General features: G+C 39.3%; 1 protein-coding gene across 11 annotated transcripts in view; it reads right to left on the bottom strand.

The window, feature by feature from the left end:
* fgfr2 (fibroblast growth factor receptor 2) overlaps window positions 1-16,714 on the bottom strand; it is a 154,984-nt gene that overhangs the window by 49,181 nt on the left and 89,089 nt on the right. For 9 of the 11 annotated variants that reach the window (XM_080205737.1, XM_080205735.1, XM_080205734.1 and 6 more), the window contains exons 3-5: window positions 15,440-15,709; window positions 13,852-13,926; window positions 3,505-3,674 (exon numbers count right to left, since the gene is read on the bottom strand). In XM_080205737.1, coding sequence (XP_080061863.1) covers window positions 3,505-3,674; window positions 13,852-13,926; window positions 15,440-15,709 — 515 coding nt within the window. The remainder of the gene's footprint in view (window positions 1-3,504; window positions 3,675-13,851; window positions 13,927-15,439; window positions 15,710-16,714) is intronic. The other 2 variants (XM_080205732.1, XM_080205736.1) reach the window with 2 other exon arrangements.

Raw genomic sequence — 16,714 nt, 5'->3', positions numbered from 1 at the left:
AGGTTAAAGTCCAACAGGTTTATTTGGTAGCACAAGCCACTAGCTTTCAGACGCTGCTTCTTCATCAGGAGGGGTGGAGGGAGGAAGTAGATCATGAATAAACTAAACAGCATGATGCAGCACCTAAAGCTTGCAGTTTTGTTAAATTTGGATGTTGGGTCAGCGTCAGTGGAAAAAAATTAAAATCAAACAATTGTCCTGAGTCCAATGTCAGACTAAGTACAAGACCACATGGCAACAAAAACAACTCTTACTTTCTGCCATTTCACATTTTGTTGATAAATGTTATGGCAAAAGCATCAGTAGGAGAAGAGAGGCTGAATTTGTGTTTTCTACACAATGTCTCATTCATAGTGTGAGGTCCACTCTGTCAGCTTCTCATTATGTGAAAACAATTTTCAAAGTGTTGAAAGACAGGGACCAAACTGCCACAACTATACTGCGATATCCCCAGAAATGAAAGGTTCCTTTTCATCTTGAATGATTTACTACGCCAGAGTTTTAGATACCAAATTCCAATTTAGATTCAAATCCATAGGGACTCCGAGAACCAAACACCCTTCACACACACAGTTTGTACGAGAAATGCTTCGTACCACTATTCCCGTCTAACGAAACAGACCAATGTTAGCTTGCACAGGCCAGACTAAACATCTTCTGTGATTGTCTCATCTATAGTAGTTTGACACCTACTGCCCTCCTTTTTTTGATTTATGACTGACTTGACACTTGCTGTTGAGTGACTGGCTCCGTCTTGAACACAGAACACTCGGCAGATGCTGCACTCTGCATCCCAGCAGTTTTAAACTGAAATGTATACTGTAATGCAAATAACCTCCATCTGCTTTTTGTAAATAAAATTTCTTATGTTGTATTGTTTACATTGGTGACATGTGAAAATCTCTAGTGCAGTATTGTTTCCACGAATCCATCTTAATCCAAACAGTTCAGGCACACACAAATGTGGTGTGGATCATGAATTCTAATACTAACAAGTCTACATCATTCAAACAGGATAATCTGGATATTTCACTAAGAGATCCTGGTGGCATAACTACAGTAAACCTCATTTTATATAATTCAGATACAGTAACTTCATTCCATATACTGCACCGTTATTAACATAAACAGAGTGATCACTTCTGACTCTAATAATTGAGAATTGCTATACTTAGAAACATGGGAAAATTTTCAAATGTGGCAGTGTCAAAAATAGCGTCAACAGATCAGCTGCCCTTGGCTTGAATGGGAAAAGAAGGAAAGTTTATTTATTTTGTGTCATATGTAGGCTTGCATTAACACTGCAATGTAGTTACTGTGAAAATAAGTGAGGCATTGTGAAACTGGGCAGAGTGCAGTTGATCCATCACTGCCAGCTTTCTACCCCCAATGAAAATTACCTCAACTGTCCTACAATGACAATATCAGTCAGAGGCCCAATGGGTTCAGCTCCACTTGTAGGCTAGCTCCTGCAATGATCAGGTTCTGTGCTGTACTTCAGCCCAGTCTGATTAGAGGGACCTTGTATTTGGTTTCAGTAACTTGATGCTCAAAAGGGTCAAAAATAAAAGTCAAACTCATTGGGAATGTTGTCCTTCTTCAGGTAATGCAAAGCTGGGACGCTGTGAGGAGGATGCAGAGGTGCATCAGTGTGATTTGGACAAGCTGAGGGAGTAGATAGATGCAGTATAACATGAATAAACCTGAGGTTGTCTACTTTGTAGCAAAAAACAGGAAGGCAGAGTATTATTTGAATGGCTTTAAATTGAGAAAAGAAGATGTGCAGTGAGACCTGGGTGTCCTCGTACATCAGTCACGAAAAGTAAGCATGCAGGTGCAGCAGACAGTATATGTGGTAAATTATATGTTGGCCTTCATTTAGTATTAGAGTACAGGAACCGGTTTGTCTTGTTGCAATTATACAGGGCCTTGGTGAGACCACACCTGGAATATTGTACACAGTTTTGAGCTCTTTATCCGAGGACGTTCGAGCCTTAGGGAAAGTGCATCGAAGATTTACCAGACTGATTCCTGGGATGGCAGGACTGACGTATGAGCAGGGATCGAGTCAGTTAGGATTGTATTCACTGGAGTTCAGAAGAATGAAGCAGTGATCTCATAGAAACCTATAAAATTCTAACAGGACTAGACAGGGTAGATGCAGGATATCCCCAATGGTGGGGATGTCCAGAACAAGGAGTTATACTCTAAAGAAATGGGATAGAAAATTTAGGATTGAGAAGAGATGAAATTTCTTTACACAGAAAATGATAAGTCTGTGGAATTCACTACCACAAAGTAGCTGAGGCTAAAATATTGTATATTCTCAAAGAGCTCAATATAGTTCTTGGGGGAAAAAGGGATCAAAGGATATGGGGGGGGGGGGGGGGGGAGGAGGAGGAGGAGGGGGGGAATGGTGGAAACAGGCTATTGAGATGGACACTCAGCCCTGATCATAATGAAAGGTAGTGGAGCAGCCTCGATGAGCCAACTGGCCTATTCCTGTTCCTTTTTTCTATGTTTCTCACCAAAACGGGCACAAAGGCAGCTACATAACTGTTCACTCTTGTCAACTTCTAACCAAATTCCTCTGATGGGTTAGTGCAGGCCTGGCTTTATTTTGTGCTATCAGTTGAAATGCTCTGGTTTTCATTTACTATAGCCAATTCTTTAGGTAGGAAACAGGCAACCAGCTGTAACAGGGGCTTCCAATCCTTCCAATGTGCTCCCATCATTATCTGAAATATCTTTTGGCTGTCTGGATCTCATCATACCATATCAGACTCGCCCATCACTCCTGTACATGCCACCCTATATTTGCTCTCATTTCTACAAATCAACTCTCACTGACAACATTAACATTTTCATCCTTATGCTCTAATCGTTCTGTGGCCTTTCCCTGCCTACTTAGCGTTTCTCAGGGCCCTTGTGCATCTTCCTTCATTTCACCGCATCACTGGTGGCCATGCCTTCAGCCACACTCCCTATTATTCTTTAGAGGACATCCTTGAAACCCAGTATTCTGACCAAACTTTTAGTCGCCCCTCCTAATTCCTTCTTGTTTGACTAAGCATCCATTTCCATTATACCCAAAAAAGAAACTTGGGTTATTTTACATCTAGATTAAACGGCACTTTCCAACTGTAAGTTGCTATTGTACCCAGATCAAAAACCAGCACAACTGTCTACTTTAGTTAGCTCGCAAAGAACTACGAATGCAAGTATAAATCTGTATTGCTTCTGCCAAGTGTAACAATCACTGCACTGAATCCCACCAAGTCACATACACCACAAACCACTGCCAACGTACAATATTCCCAGATGGTCTGTGGCAAAATATATGTTGCTGTCTTAATTTTCATGATTTTGTTCTGCCCTCTGAGCCACATTAGATGCTAGGTTACAGAGATCCTTCAGGGAAATGGAAGGCTGATTACTCATTTTTCAATTTGCTGTGCATTTACACAAGTTGCGTTATTATGAACTGGAGAAATAAACCCTTACCTTGTATGAACCCATTCGATATTCTGGTTTGAACTCTCGGCCGTTTTTTAACCATCGCATAGTTGGCTTCGGGTTGCCTGCTGCTGGACAGCGGAACTTTACCGTGTTGGCTGCAGGGACCGCATGCAACTGTTTTTCCATCTTATTAGGTTGTGTCCAGTATGGGGGACCTGTTTCAAACAAGCACCACAGGGTATTAAATACAACTTAGAACCACATCATCAGGTAGCAGATGCACATCATTCAAGTCTGGCAGATGGGTGGTAGTGATGCTGTTAGCTGGCCAGGGTGAAAGGAGAATTAGTCAAGCAGGTCCAAAACAAACACTGCTAGGGGGTCACAAGCTTCAAGAATGAATCAGGATGCTGGGTTTGGGAGCGAGATTGTGCTTAAATTTTATTAGCAAGTGGCAGGGACTAAAATCCAGTGTTCTTTTGCAGCCCAACTGCCTGCCACATAAATCTGGGCAAAAGACAGAACTTGAGGGAACGTGAGCAGAGGATGTGTGCGAGGCCAGAAACAGCAAGAATAATCATATTTCTGCAACAGTCTTATTACAAAAAGGATTGAAGTTCGGGCTACTTGATGCATGGAAACAACAAGACAACGACACACTTTGCACGTTTGGACATTTATTCATTGGATGCCAAATTGTCCACTTTGGGCAGGAGCACTGACCGCCCGTTTAAAAACCTGCTGGGAAATTGAATGGGATGAAATAACAGGCATCCAAGATCTCTGTCAGATTGTCTTGATGGGTTGTCTGCCTTTCCATCGAGGCAGGCGGTTAGAAGTTGAAAATATACCCCTCCCCACCCACCCAGTCCCTCTGCCCAACTCCTGCCGCAACCACCAAAGATGATCAGAATCAACAGGATATGACTTTAATACAGTCTGGTACTACAAATCAGCCTACAAAATTAAACTAGCTGAGTTCCTTGAAGTTCATCAAGCAAGAACATTTCAGTACTTCTATTAATAATATTTTTGCAATAAAGGCCAAAGAATTAATGAAAAAGTAATTTACTAATTAGACTTGAGCAAAGCCAGGAAAGTAATTTTTCTTCTGCCAGAAGGGAAGCAATGGTGTGTTGCTTGTTTCAAGTATTTTTTTTTTACCACCACCACCTTTCTCACCCCCCCAAACATCTGTGGGAATAAAGCATGTGTATGTATATATATATATATATATATATATATATAAAAAAAACTCTAAGTTTTGCTGGGAGAAGCAAACCTCAAGGTACAAAACGGCATTAATTTCTTTTGGAAGAGAACTATTTTCCATTGATGTGCACATTTCAAGCAGTTTGAAACCAGATTCTACAGATGTGCCAAGACTGCACATGCTCCAGAGTAATGAGGAATGCATTCAAAATACAGACCTGGAAATGGGCTGCAAACTCAATACTTCCAAAAACACAAATAAATGAACTCCTAACACTAGAAGTCTTAAACATCTAGACATCTTTTGTAAAAGTAATGCAAGTCACATTTTACTTTTACTCATTTTACCTTTTGAACTCCCTGCACATTTCTGGGCTTTAGGAATTTTTTTTATTACAATGCATATGTTGCACAGCCTCGTAATTCATTTTTTATTCAACAACTTCAGTGTAACTCTCTGACAAAAACAAAAAAAAAGCCCTCATTATCGTTCATGATTTGCAAAACGGAGGAAAATTCAGAAGAGAACCCAAGTATGTCTTGATCTTTAGAAATCGAAAATGTAGTTTGTTTGTACATTTGTTTTAATTTATGTGAAACCCCATTTCTAACTGCAACCTGAACTTCCTGAAATAAATCAAACTAATGTGGAATTAAAAAAAATAATTGGCTTAAACTTGACCTTATTCCATTTCCTTTTTGGGCCTCTTCCTACACTCCCTTACAATAACGATGGTTTCCATTCTACAGTATTGGCAATGAAGCCAGACTCGACCGCCATCATAAATGGCCCAAAAGTTTGACTTTTTTTTCTGATTTATATCTTCCACGGCTTTTGCTTTGCTCTGAGGGAACTCAGCAAAAATCCTCAAAGGACAGCAGTAACTCAAGATACTACTAGTTAACCATTTTGAAGACAACTCGGGCACAGACCTCAACTTAACATTCCTGTAACTGTTCAAAGTACTGAAAAGCTGACAAACAATTTAAGCCAGTGTGATTATAGACCATCCAGCTTCAATCGTAGCTACTGAGGAAAACAGTAACGATCAGAATTTGTGATCCTGTAACATGTTAAGAGGCCAGATGTGAAACCTCCGATTGTTGGAAATGACTTGAATGCTTACACATCTGAAATTTCTCATTTTTGTAGATTGTAATCTTAAATTTGGTGTTGAGCTGTGTACGACCATTTTCACTTCCAATCTCAGAACAGTTCAACAGAATATCTGCACTCATGCTATCCTTGACAATACCTTGAAAGTGAGTTATGGAGTCACACAAGTTACTTTACTCACTTGAGATGAAGTGCCTTACAAAACTGTGCTGACTCCAACTATTGTACGTTTAGATTAAATATTATTTTTGTTCTCCTTCTTCACAGATTTACCGTTTAAATACATTGACTGGAATTCTGCAATCTCACCCACAACTGGGATCTTCCAGTCCTGATGCAATAAATGGAGTTTTGGCTGAAATCCAAATTCCCTGTTCTCACTGACAGTGATAGTGGGGTGTACGAGATTGGAGAATTCCAATTGTTCATATAACTTTGCATAACAAAAGCTAGTAAGTGTATCTAATTTTTAAATTGTTAACTGGTCAGTAATTCGTCTAAACTATTCCATATTTCCTCTTATTTTCCCTTTTTTTAAATTTTCCCCTTGTAACATTTGACCATATCTAATCAATAATTACTGAAGGTTTCTCTACACAAAGCTGCTGAAACCAAATTATGAAATAAGAAATACATGTCAATTTAAGAGATGGAAGTATCAAGTTAATTTCGGTTCCTTCATCTAACACTTGATCTCTTTGTCCTTTTTGCTTTTGGTCTTTCCCCCACCTTACCAAGTATGGATGGCAAGTCAGAAGCACATTCTCATATAACTGCAAATACCATTCATGCAATGACCAGCACCACACAAATTGCGAAAAAGCAACATGCAGAAGCTGTCTCCCAAGACTTGCCTCCCATCCATGTGCTTGTGACGCTGGAGGAGGCAGGGAAAGGTATCTTTCCTCCAGTCCATGTTTCTCTATTTTCAATTAGTATTGATCAAAGATGTAGGTTTCTCAAAAAAAACTTTTATCATTTACATTACCGAATAAAGACCATAAATCGAGATCAAATAGCCAAACAGTTCATAGAAACTTTACAGAAAAAAGTCAATTTCTTTCAAGAAAAAATTAAGATGTATTAATAATTTGTTAGTGGAACTCTCCTATATGAGAAATGGGTGCTGACTGGTGAGTACACACAACATATAGGTTAAGCCATTAAGAATACACCAAGGCTTCAATTTTCTTTCAATCAATTACTATCTTCTAGCTCAAGGATTAACTACGAAAGGGTGCATAATCAGCAAAGTGTGAAACAGTGGAACCCACTGCATTGCTTCAGGTGGAAATTTGAACATACATTTTTTTGGATAAAGGAGTGCCATGAATTTGTTTCAAATGATGTCTTACTGAAAATAGTACCTGAAGAACATGTACAGTATTGGAATGCAAATAACTACTTGTACATAAATGCCTGAATTAAATTATACAAGCTTGTATTCCAGTTTCTGGAACTGCATTTTTACTTGGCATGTCCAATTTTGGATCAAGTTGACCACAGAGGAGATAATCTGGTTTGGGATAATTCTGCTCCCAAGGCACGCAAGCTGTTGCTTCATTTTTACGAAGTTTGTTGCCACGAGTATTCGGAAAGTAAAGCCTTTGAAGAGTAGTATGGTTATCACTTGCTTGTCCCTTTCTGGTGTTGTTGGTATTTGCGTGGATAATACCAGTTGACTTCTGGATTTCTCCTCTTAAGCAAACTGACAGTGTTGGGAATTGCTCACATGAAGCAAAACATTTACCAACATAGGTCAGTGTGCAAACCCACTGTGCCACCAGTCTGCTCTTTTGCACTAGATATAGAATCACAGCAGTGCAGAAGAGGCCATTCAGTTCACCTAGTCTGCACCAACTCTCTGGCAGAGTAACTTACCCAAGCCCTATCCCTGTAACCCCACACATTTTCCATGGCTAATCCATCTAATTTATAGATCTCTGGACATTAAGGGGCAATTTAGCATGGCCAATCCACCTAACCTGCACATCTTTGGACTGTGGGAGGAAACCGGAAGACCCAGAGGAAACCCACGCAGACACAAAGACAGTCACCCAAGAACAGAATTGAACCCGAGTCCTTGGCACTGTGATGCAGCAGTGCGAACCACTGAGCCACCCCATATATATTATCAATATTTTATTTTAAGAAACAAAAGTGACATTTGCTGTGTTTAAATTCCATCCTTGCTCTAGCCAGCCTGTTTAAACTCTTACAGCTAACAATGATAATAGCAAGCGTTCAGCGATTATTACCTCATGTTTGATTCCATCACCCAACAAACAAGAATTTAATTGAAATACTCTATGCATTCTTTCCTTTGAAAAGTAAATAGGCTAACATACACATTAGGTAGCTCCACTGAAGCTGCAACAGTACAGTTCCAATTTCAAACTGATGACATTTTTCCAGGAAGACCTATTTGCTAAATGACTTGCTACATATTGCTATTATTTTAGGATTTCTTTTATATTTTTCTTATTGAGATGAGTAATAGAAGATTGCAGGGAAATACATTTTATTGAAACAACAAAGCACCCTACCATTGAACAGGGGCGTGTTACCTCACCACATGAGGAGAGGGGGAAAATCCTAAGAATACTGGGCTGTAATTGTGAATCTCTAGACAGCAAAGTAAACAGAGCAATAGATCAACTCACAAAGGTCTCTGGTCTAGCAAGATCTCTTTGGAAGAAAAAGATGCGGGCAAGGGAAAAATAGACCTGCATAATTTTTCTAAATGAAGGATGTGAGGAAAATATAAATAAAAGTATTTCAATGATAATTTACAAAAAACCTGAAGTAGCTGTGATGGCATTAATTTGTGTTGCTAAATTGTGTTTTATTTTAGAAGGCCAGTTGATAAAACATATGATACTGGAACTGATATTTACTCAGCTTTACAACTATTTACAGAGTGAAACATTACAAGCATTCTAACTTAAACTCACCCCAGTTTTAGTAAATATCTCCTTTATACTCTTTAAAATAAACAATAAACCAGTAGACTAGTTAATAAACTAGTGAAGGACAGTCCATTAAAGGGAAACTGTAACAAAGGACAAAATCTTAAAGGAAATTTTTCCAATTAAACGATTCTCCAGGCCAATGGTGCACTTTAGCCCCTGTGGCACCCACTAGTGGAGACTTCTAGCATACAGGTGGAAAAGCCAGGCGCGAACGTAGCCACAGAACAGGGGCAGACTCTCAGGTTTAACAACCACCTCAATGAATCCCTGCCTGGGCCTGTTAACAGTCACTCTGAATAGACCCAGAGCGCACCCATGGGGAGTTCCACAATCTGCCCAATACCCTCCACACCAGGCAACCAAAGATCAGGAGTGTGGGCCTGGTGTACAACTAGAATTTGATGAACACAAACCCTTCAAGCTATTAAAAAGGAGTTGCAACCACTGACAATCTATGTCAACATGAAACATGGGCACTTCAAGGCTGCAGAAAACATAAGCAGTCTAGGGGTTTGTGAACAATCTTACCCTCTGAGTGCGCAGGACTGCTGTGTACAATGCCCTCCATGCCTAATCCCTGACAGTTATGGAGAGGCCTCCCATATAGACAGCCCTCCACTGGGGGCCACCTGCCAACTCCAGATGGCGGGATGGAATGACATGGTGTGACTGATGGTTGAGGAGAGTGAAGAATTGAAGTGTGTGCAGCAGTAGCCCGAAAACGAAAGCCCTCCATGGGGAATGGGAAAGCACAGAGGGAGTGTCTCCTTTATTTGTACTTTCACAAACCCCCAGTTAATGCCCCCTGCCTGTATATTTAAACACAATGAATATACAATAAATAGGTTTGAATTCTGGTTCACAGAGGTCAAACTCAATTTGAAAATGGCTAACGGGTGCTAAAATCTACCAGTTAGTTAGGCAAACTAAATTATGGATAACAGAAGGATTATATTTTTCTACAAAATCTAAGTGTGTTGGTAAGGTAGTGAGAGATATGTTCAGTGAAATGGTTGCCCAGTTTATGCTGGACTGTTCCCAGATGCTCTGTCAGCAGGTGTTTACTGTGCACTGTCTACTTTAAACACTAATATCATCTTCAGCAACATATTATTTTCCAAGTGTTTTTTGCTACACGGCTGTCACTAGCACACTGTTCTCAAATAGAACCATTTCCAGGGAAGTAATTCTGAAGTTTTAGAACTGTTACTTATCAAAACTCTGTTTAAACATGATCATTTGCATATTGTAAAGATCAATTTGTAACCAACAGACTAAGCGAACCACAGTCCTAACTACCAGAAAAGGAATGTCAATTCAAATTTGAGTTTTGGCAGGTAACTGGTATTTTATAACCTAGTGATAAAGGCCTCTTTAATGCACCAGTATCACAACACCAAAATATTACTGTTAATTTTTAACTCATTTTTCTTCTCAACCTTGCTTGATGCACACATGTATATACACCTCTACGCGTACACTTGCACCTCAGCCCTTGGGTTACCCCATGATACACAACATTCTCTGCTGAAAGAGTGCAGGTAATAACACAAGACTAAAATTAAGGTGGTTGAGGGGGATCCATTGTCTACCAAGACCAAATATTAACGATGTGGGGATCATGGGTCTGGAATTTACACTGGAGGGGGAGATGGCCCGACTGCCAGACACAAACTCAGGGGATGAGCACAGCTTTAATTGGTAGACTCAGCCCTACAGTAAAAAGAAGTTCCACCTTGCAGTAAGGTCTGTAGGAAAGCTTACTATTCCGGGGCTCTAGCCAGGGACAGGTTGGTGAGCCCTGGTAAGTAGGATGTGGAGCGGTGGAGGGAGAAGAGGGGAGAGATTTGAATTAGGAAGATCACCCCACCTTTGCCCACCACAAATTCACATGGTGAAAGTAAATGGCATTTTATGGTTTCTACCCCCCACCCTGCAACCTTAGAGGCTGTAAAATCCAGTAAACCTTGAACCAAAAAAAGCACACTCCATCAGCTTAACCTTCATTCTCAATGAGCACCTCAGTGTTTTAACACCAGCTCTCACCTCCAAATTTCCATTAAACAAAACATCTGTAATGGAAAACATTAGCTTCTTAAAACTTTAAAGATTTCTTTATTCCTTAAAGAATAGTCAATTCTTTCTTTATTAAAACACAAGTCAGGGCACACACTGGGCTCTTGTCTGAAGAACTACTTTAAATCAGAGACAATGGCTCCCTTTAAGTGCTGAAAGCCCACGCTTAATGTAATAAATATGGCTGTACAGTACCATGTTACACTATCTGCACAATAGTTCTTGCTTCAATGCAGTAGAAGTAAAAACAAACAAGAATTTCTGGTTGATACCAATACAAAATAATGTCAATATTTGTACAATCTCCTTTTATATTTATCACCAAGTTTTAAGCTCCCTGTCACTTGGAATCAATAACATAATCACACTAAAATGACTATGCAAGTTACCATTTGATGTGCTCTCAACATTGAACCATATTAAAATGCAATTAATTGAATGCTACTCCTTGGGAATACCAGTTAGCATTAAGATGATGTCGGATACATTTCCCCTTAATTTACAATTATGTATACAATTTTGACAGCATCAGAATCAGATTTCACTGGGGACAGCTACAAGTGATTATATTAAGTATTTCATGTGAACATAGGTTAACCAACTATTAAAATTAGGGACATAACATTTATGGCAAATAGCTTCCATAAAATATGACTCAGAAAAATACTTAAGTCAAAAACTTGACTAAAATAAGAAGAATGATTCCGATAGAGCAAGTATACTACGAGTCCATTAAAACTCTCACCTTTTCTTGGACATAAAACCAACTGATTACCAGTTCCTAGGACAATTATGTGTGATTGACATTTCTCACTGGTACTGACACTTTAGTAATTAGTAATTACTAATTCGCCTTTAAGATAATTAAGAATAATTCTTAAGCCAAGGTCAAAACCAGGCGTAAAATAAAACAGTCACACAACGTCCTCAATAGCAATAAACTGTAGACAATATTACTGAGTTTAACACTGTTGTCATTTTCTATTATAGAATCATAGAATCCCTACAATGCAGAAGACAGCCATTCGGCCCATTGAGTCTGCCCCAATTCTCTGATAGAGCATCTTATCCTGACCCAATCCCCCTCCCCAACTCTGCAAACCCACGCATTTACCCTACTAATCCCCCTAACCTACAATCTTGGGACACTAAAGGGACAATTTAGCATGGCCAATCCACCTAACCTATACATCTTTGGATTATTAAAGATTTTTAAGCAATCTTTAGGTGTATATGTAAAATTATTATTCCAACATTTCTCTTCTCTTCTACAAAACCAGTTCACTGCCAAGTTAGACCACAGCCTTATGCATTACGTGTGTGCTGAGCTTAGTTACTGTTTCCGGTCATTGCTTGTTATAACACTTCAATATGGGAACCCAGAGACAAATTTAAATTACCCTTTACTGAAACAATGGCACCATTCATGCTCACCAGATCTATATAGTGCCACACGTTATTCTAGATACACTTAAAGAAAAACTTGTGCAGTTAAATCACACAATTCCTGAAGTAAGATTCTATAATGGCTTTTCTTTACCTTACATATCAGTTTATTAAACCTATGGTTAACAAATCACACATTTGTACTCTCAACTACTTAAATCTCATCCAAAAAATGCAAGGCATTTCCCTTTCCTTCCAACAGATTTGTGCTATCATGTTCAGTGGTTCAGTTAGCCATAATGAACCGGAATTTAAAACACAAAGAATACTCATTTCCACAGTACCATCAAGACTACTTCATCATAAGCTAATATAATATTTGAAGAGGGGGCATTACATTTCACTCTAATTTCTGGCAATGACTTGCAGAAACATAGAAAATGGAAGCAGGAGTAGACCACTCAGCCCATCGAGCCTGCTCCGCCATTCATAGTATCAGAAGGGACCCTTCAGCCGATCATGTCTGCACCAACACATGAGAAACACCTGACCTCCCATCTAATCCCATTTATTAGCACTTGGCCCAGAGCCATTCAATACGATCACGACTGATTCTCTATCTTCACACCATACTCATGCTCTCTCCCCATACTCCTGATGTATTTAGTGTCTAGAAATCTATTTTCTTCTAAGGTATATTCAGCGAGTTGGCCTCTACAGCCTTCAATAGTAAAGAATTCCACAGGTTCACCAGCTTCAAAATGAAGAAATTTCTCCTCATCTCAGCTCTAAATGGTCTACCCTGTATCTTGAGACTGGATCCCTAGTTTTAGGCCGCTCCCCCCCAAAAAAAAACAGCCAGAGGAAACATCATCCCTGCATCCAGTCTCCCAGCCTTGTCAGAATTTTTAAAAATATCAGTGAGATCCCCTCTCATTCTTCTATACTCCAGTGAATACAGGCCTAATAGACCCAATCTCTCCTGACACAACAATCCTGCCACCCCAGGCATCAGATGAATGAACCTTGCTATCTCTTTGGCAAATGTCCTTATCTAAGGAGACCAAAGCTGCTCACAATACTCCAGACATGGTCTCACCAAGGCCCTCTACACAGCTGCAGTAAGATATCCCCTGCACACCAAATCTTAGATCACCTGCCTGTTCTCACCTGTTTCAAGTTATTTTTCATATCTGTGTCTTCATTAAATGGTTCAGTAAGCCCATTTAATGTCAGAGACAATCAAGAATCATGCATTTGGCTGACAAATTGGACAAGGTGTTGGACAGATCAGGTGCATTCCAGAGTAATTTATTATGAAATTATCTTCATAAATGAGATTTGAAAAGCAATCTCCAGAGGGCAATTCCTAAATTAATAAAAAAAACTCCTCAGAGAATAAAGTAAATCATTACCATACTTGAAATTAAACATACCCAGTCCAAGTGTAATAATGATTGCACAGTGAAAATGTATGCAGATTAATGAAGCACCATTTTTTATTTTCCTATCTTTTGTTTACAAACTCAGCACAATTTTACATTTACAGGATTAGATCCTCTTAAAGGACTTGAAGTTCTTGGTGACTTCATTACATCATTCAGAACAGTCTCCTCATCCTGTACTTACTTATCTTGTTACTATCATTGGCTGTCTCTTCTGACCCATCACTCTCCTCTTCATCGTCCCCTGAGGAAATGGCATCTGGAAGAAAACCATAACCTATAATCTCCCCAAGATCACGAAAGTTTGAAAAATGGATATTTGCTTAGTATTTCTAAAGCATTTCCTCTGAAAGTTTAAAGTTTATTTATTAGTGTCATAAGTAGGCTCACATTAACATTGCAATGAAGTTACTGTGAAAATCCCCTAGCCGTCACACTTGGGCGCCTTTTCAGATACACTGAGGGAGAATTTAGCACGGCCAATGCACCTAGCCAGCGTGTCTTTTGGATTCTGGGAGGAAACCCACATAGTCATAGGGAGAATATACAGACTCCACACAGACAGTGACCCAAGCTGGAAATTGAACCTGGATCCCTGGTGCTGCGAGGCGGCAGTGATAAACACTATGCCACTGCGCTGCCCATAAATAAACCAAAGAGCATCAACACTACTTTCAAATGAAGTACAGATGTGTAAAATTATAAAAATATCACAATATCTACATTAGGCATCAGTATATAATATTATACAATGACTTGGCTTTGGTGGCTTAAATTGCTCCCTCCCAAGCCAAAACCCATGTCAAGACCCAAGCAACTCCATCACTACCTACTAGAATCATCATGCGAGACACTTGGCATGATTTTCCCACAGTTCAACGATACCCTTTGATAACTCAGCCAAAATATGGAAGGTGGTGTTTTGTGGGGTAATCGTGGCTATAGTGTTGCTTTAAAACCTTCCTCAGGATGTGTGCTAATATCAATAATCACTACACTGAAAGGACAGAAGGTAATTAATCAAAATGGAGTAACCCTGCCACATATAAACTTAAAGATCCAGCCTTCAAAACACAAATTTTTCCTCCAAATCTCATAAATGAGACCAGCTTAATTAAAATACATCACACAAAATGATTGATATCTATGGCAAGTCTTATATTTGGTGTTAATGTAGAATATATGATTACAGTAAATGTACAGGTATTGGAATAGAACAGCTCTCAAATCCAAGAACAATCTACAACAACCCTCTGGAAAACTATCATATTCTTGATAGGGAGGTGATGGCCTAGTGGTTTTATTGCTAGACGATTAATCCAGAAGCTCAGCTAATCTTCTGGGGACCCGGGTTCAAATCCCGCCATGGAAGATGGTGGAATTTGAGTTTAATTAAAAAGAAATCTGGAATTAAGAATTTACTGTTGACCGTGAAACCATTGTCGGAAAAACCCATCTGGTTCACTAATGCCCTTATGGGAGGGAGATCTGCCATCCTTACCTGGTCTGGTCTACATGTGACTCCAGAGCCACAGCAATGTGGCTGACTCTCAACTGCCCTTGGGCAACTAGGGATGAACAATAAATGCTGGCCAGCCAGCGACGCCCATGTCCCACAAATGAATAAAACAAACGGCTACTCCCAACAGTTGGGTTTCAGTTTGGTCCATTATGCCAAGTTAATTATTTTTCCCTCCCAAGCCTTAATTAACTTATGCAATAGAGTTAGCATAAATATTGAATTTCTAGTATCCAGTTCAAATGTTACTCACCTGTAATGTTTACAACGAAGTACACTGTATCACTGCCTACTGGTCTAATTGCAGTACAAGCATAAAGGCCCGAATCCTCATGTGTGGCATCACTAATCTGCAAGTACTCTCTGATTATGTAAGTTTTATTGCTGTACCCCAACTGTTCCCCATCTTTAGTCCAACTGATGCTCTGTACATCCTCTTTCAATGGACATTGCAACTGAAGCAAATCTCCTGGATGCGCTGTGTGCACTTCAGGTTGAGAGATTTGGTAGTTTGATGGAGGCTCTGCAAAGCAAGAAAAGGAAGGAAGGGATGGGAAGGAAAAGGAAAGTTGCAATAAAGGTCAGAAAATCTGACTTCACTTGATGCGCTATCTTGCCTTAAAAATAAGCAGTAGTAAGCCAAAGCATAACATTGGAAATGAAATCACATTTGCCATTAAAGTCACTGTGGGGGGCAATTTTAACTCTTTGCGATAGAGTAAAATAAGCAATTCTGGAGCTCAATGGTTGGGAAAATTGGGAAAAGTGAATGGCATGTGGTCAATCCCAAAATCACTCATTTTTAGACCATCACCAGAAGATAAAATTACACCCACTAACTTTGCTTGTGCACACTTGGAATAGTGTGCAGTAGAAAGCTGATACGTCTATTTAGAAATAAAAAACCAACCCACAAATTTTAAACCAAAATCAATTAAGGTTCCCAGTAAAGCGCTATTTGTTGCGTCCTCCCAGCAAATTGAAAACATGGTTAAACATAATTACAAGGCAGCACATGGAAACATATCTACCAGTTCTGGCTTAATATGCAACAGATAGAGGTTTTCACATGTCTAAGCATTTTCCATTTTTTTTGTGGCTATAAAAAGTGTAGTTTTTAAAATGATATATTCAATCAACAAGACATTGTTGAAATGGACAGGACATGAAGATAATCTCAAGCTAAAGACACTAACAGCGTTCTTTTGTTAAACCTGTGATTCCGCACCATGTAAATAAAATACCTCTAAAGCATATAAAAACTTAAGTTTCTCTGAAACCAGAATAAAAACAAATATCCTGAGGTTCCTGGATTGGTGGAATCATAATCGAAGTTAAAAGAATACATTCTGGACTCAGAATCTTATTCACACCAAAATGGCAAGGGAGAAGAAAACAAAAAAAAGGTTCCTAGTCTTTCCCAGAAATTCTTTCTACTCTTGAAAGGTTTTAGTGGAATTGTGGCCCAGGTTTCTTTTGAAAGCTTGAAGGGATTACCTTCCTTCGCCAGAACAGCTTAAGGGCATCA

This window comes from Carcharhinus amblyrhynchos, chromosome 17 (assembly GCF_965287045.1).
Source record: "Carcharhinus amblyrhynchos chromosome 17, sCarAmb.v2.hapA, whole genome shotgun sequence".
NCBI classification, from domain to species: domain Eukaryota; kingdom Metazoa; phylum Chordata; class Chondrichthyes; order Carcharhiniformes; family Carcharhinidae; genus Carcharhinus; species Carcharhinus amblyrhynchos.
The sequence above is the reverse complement of the archived record's forward strand: the minus strand, read 5'-3'. Positions and strand labels throughout refer to the sequence as shown.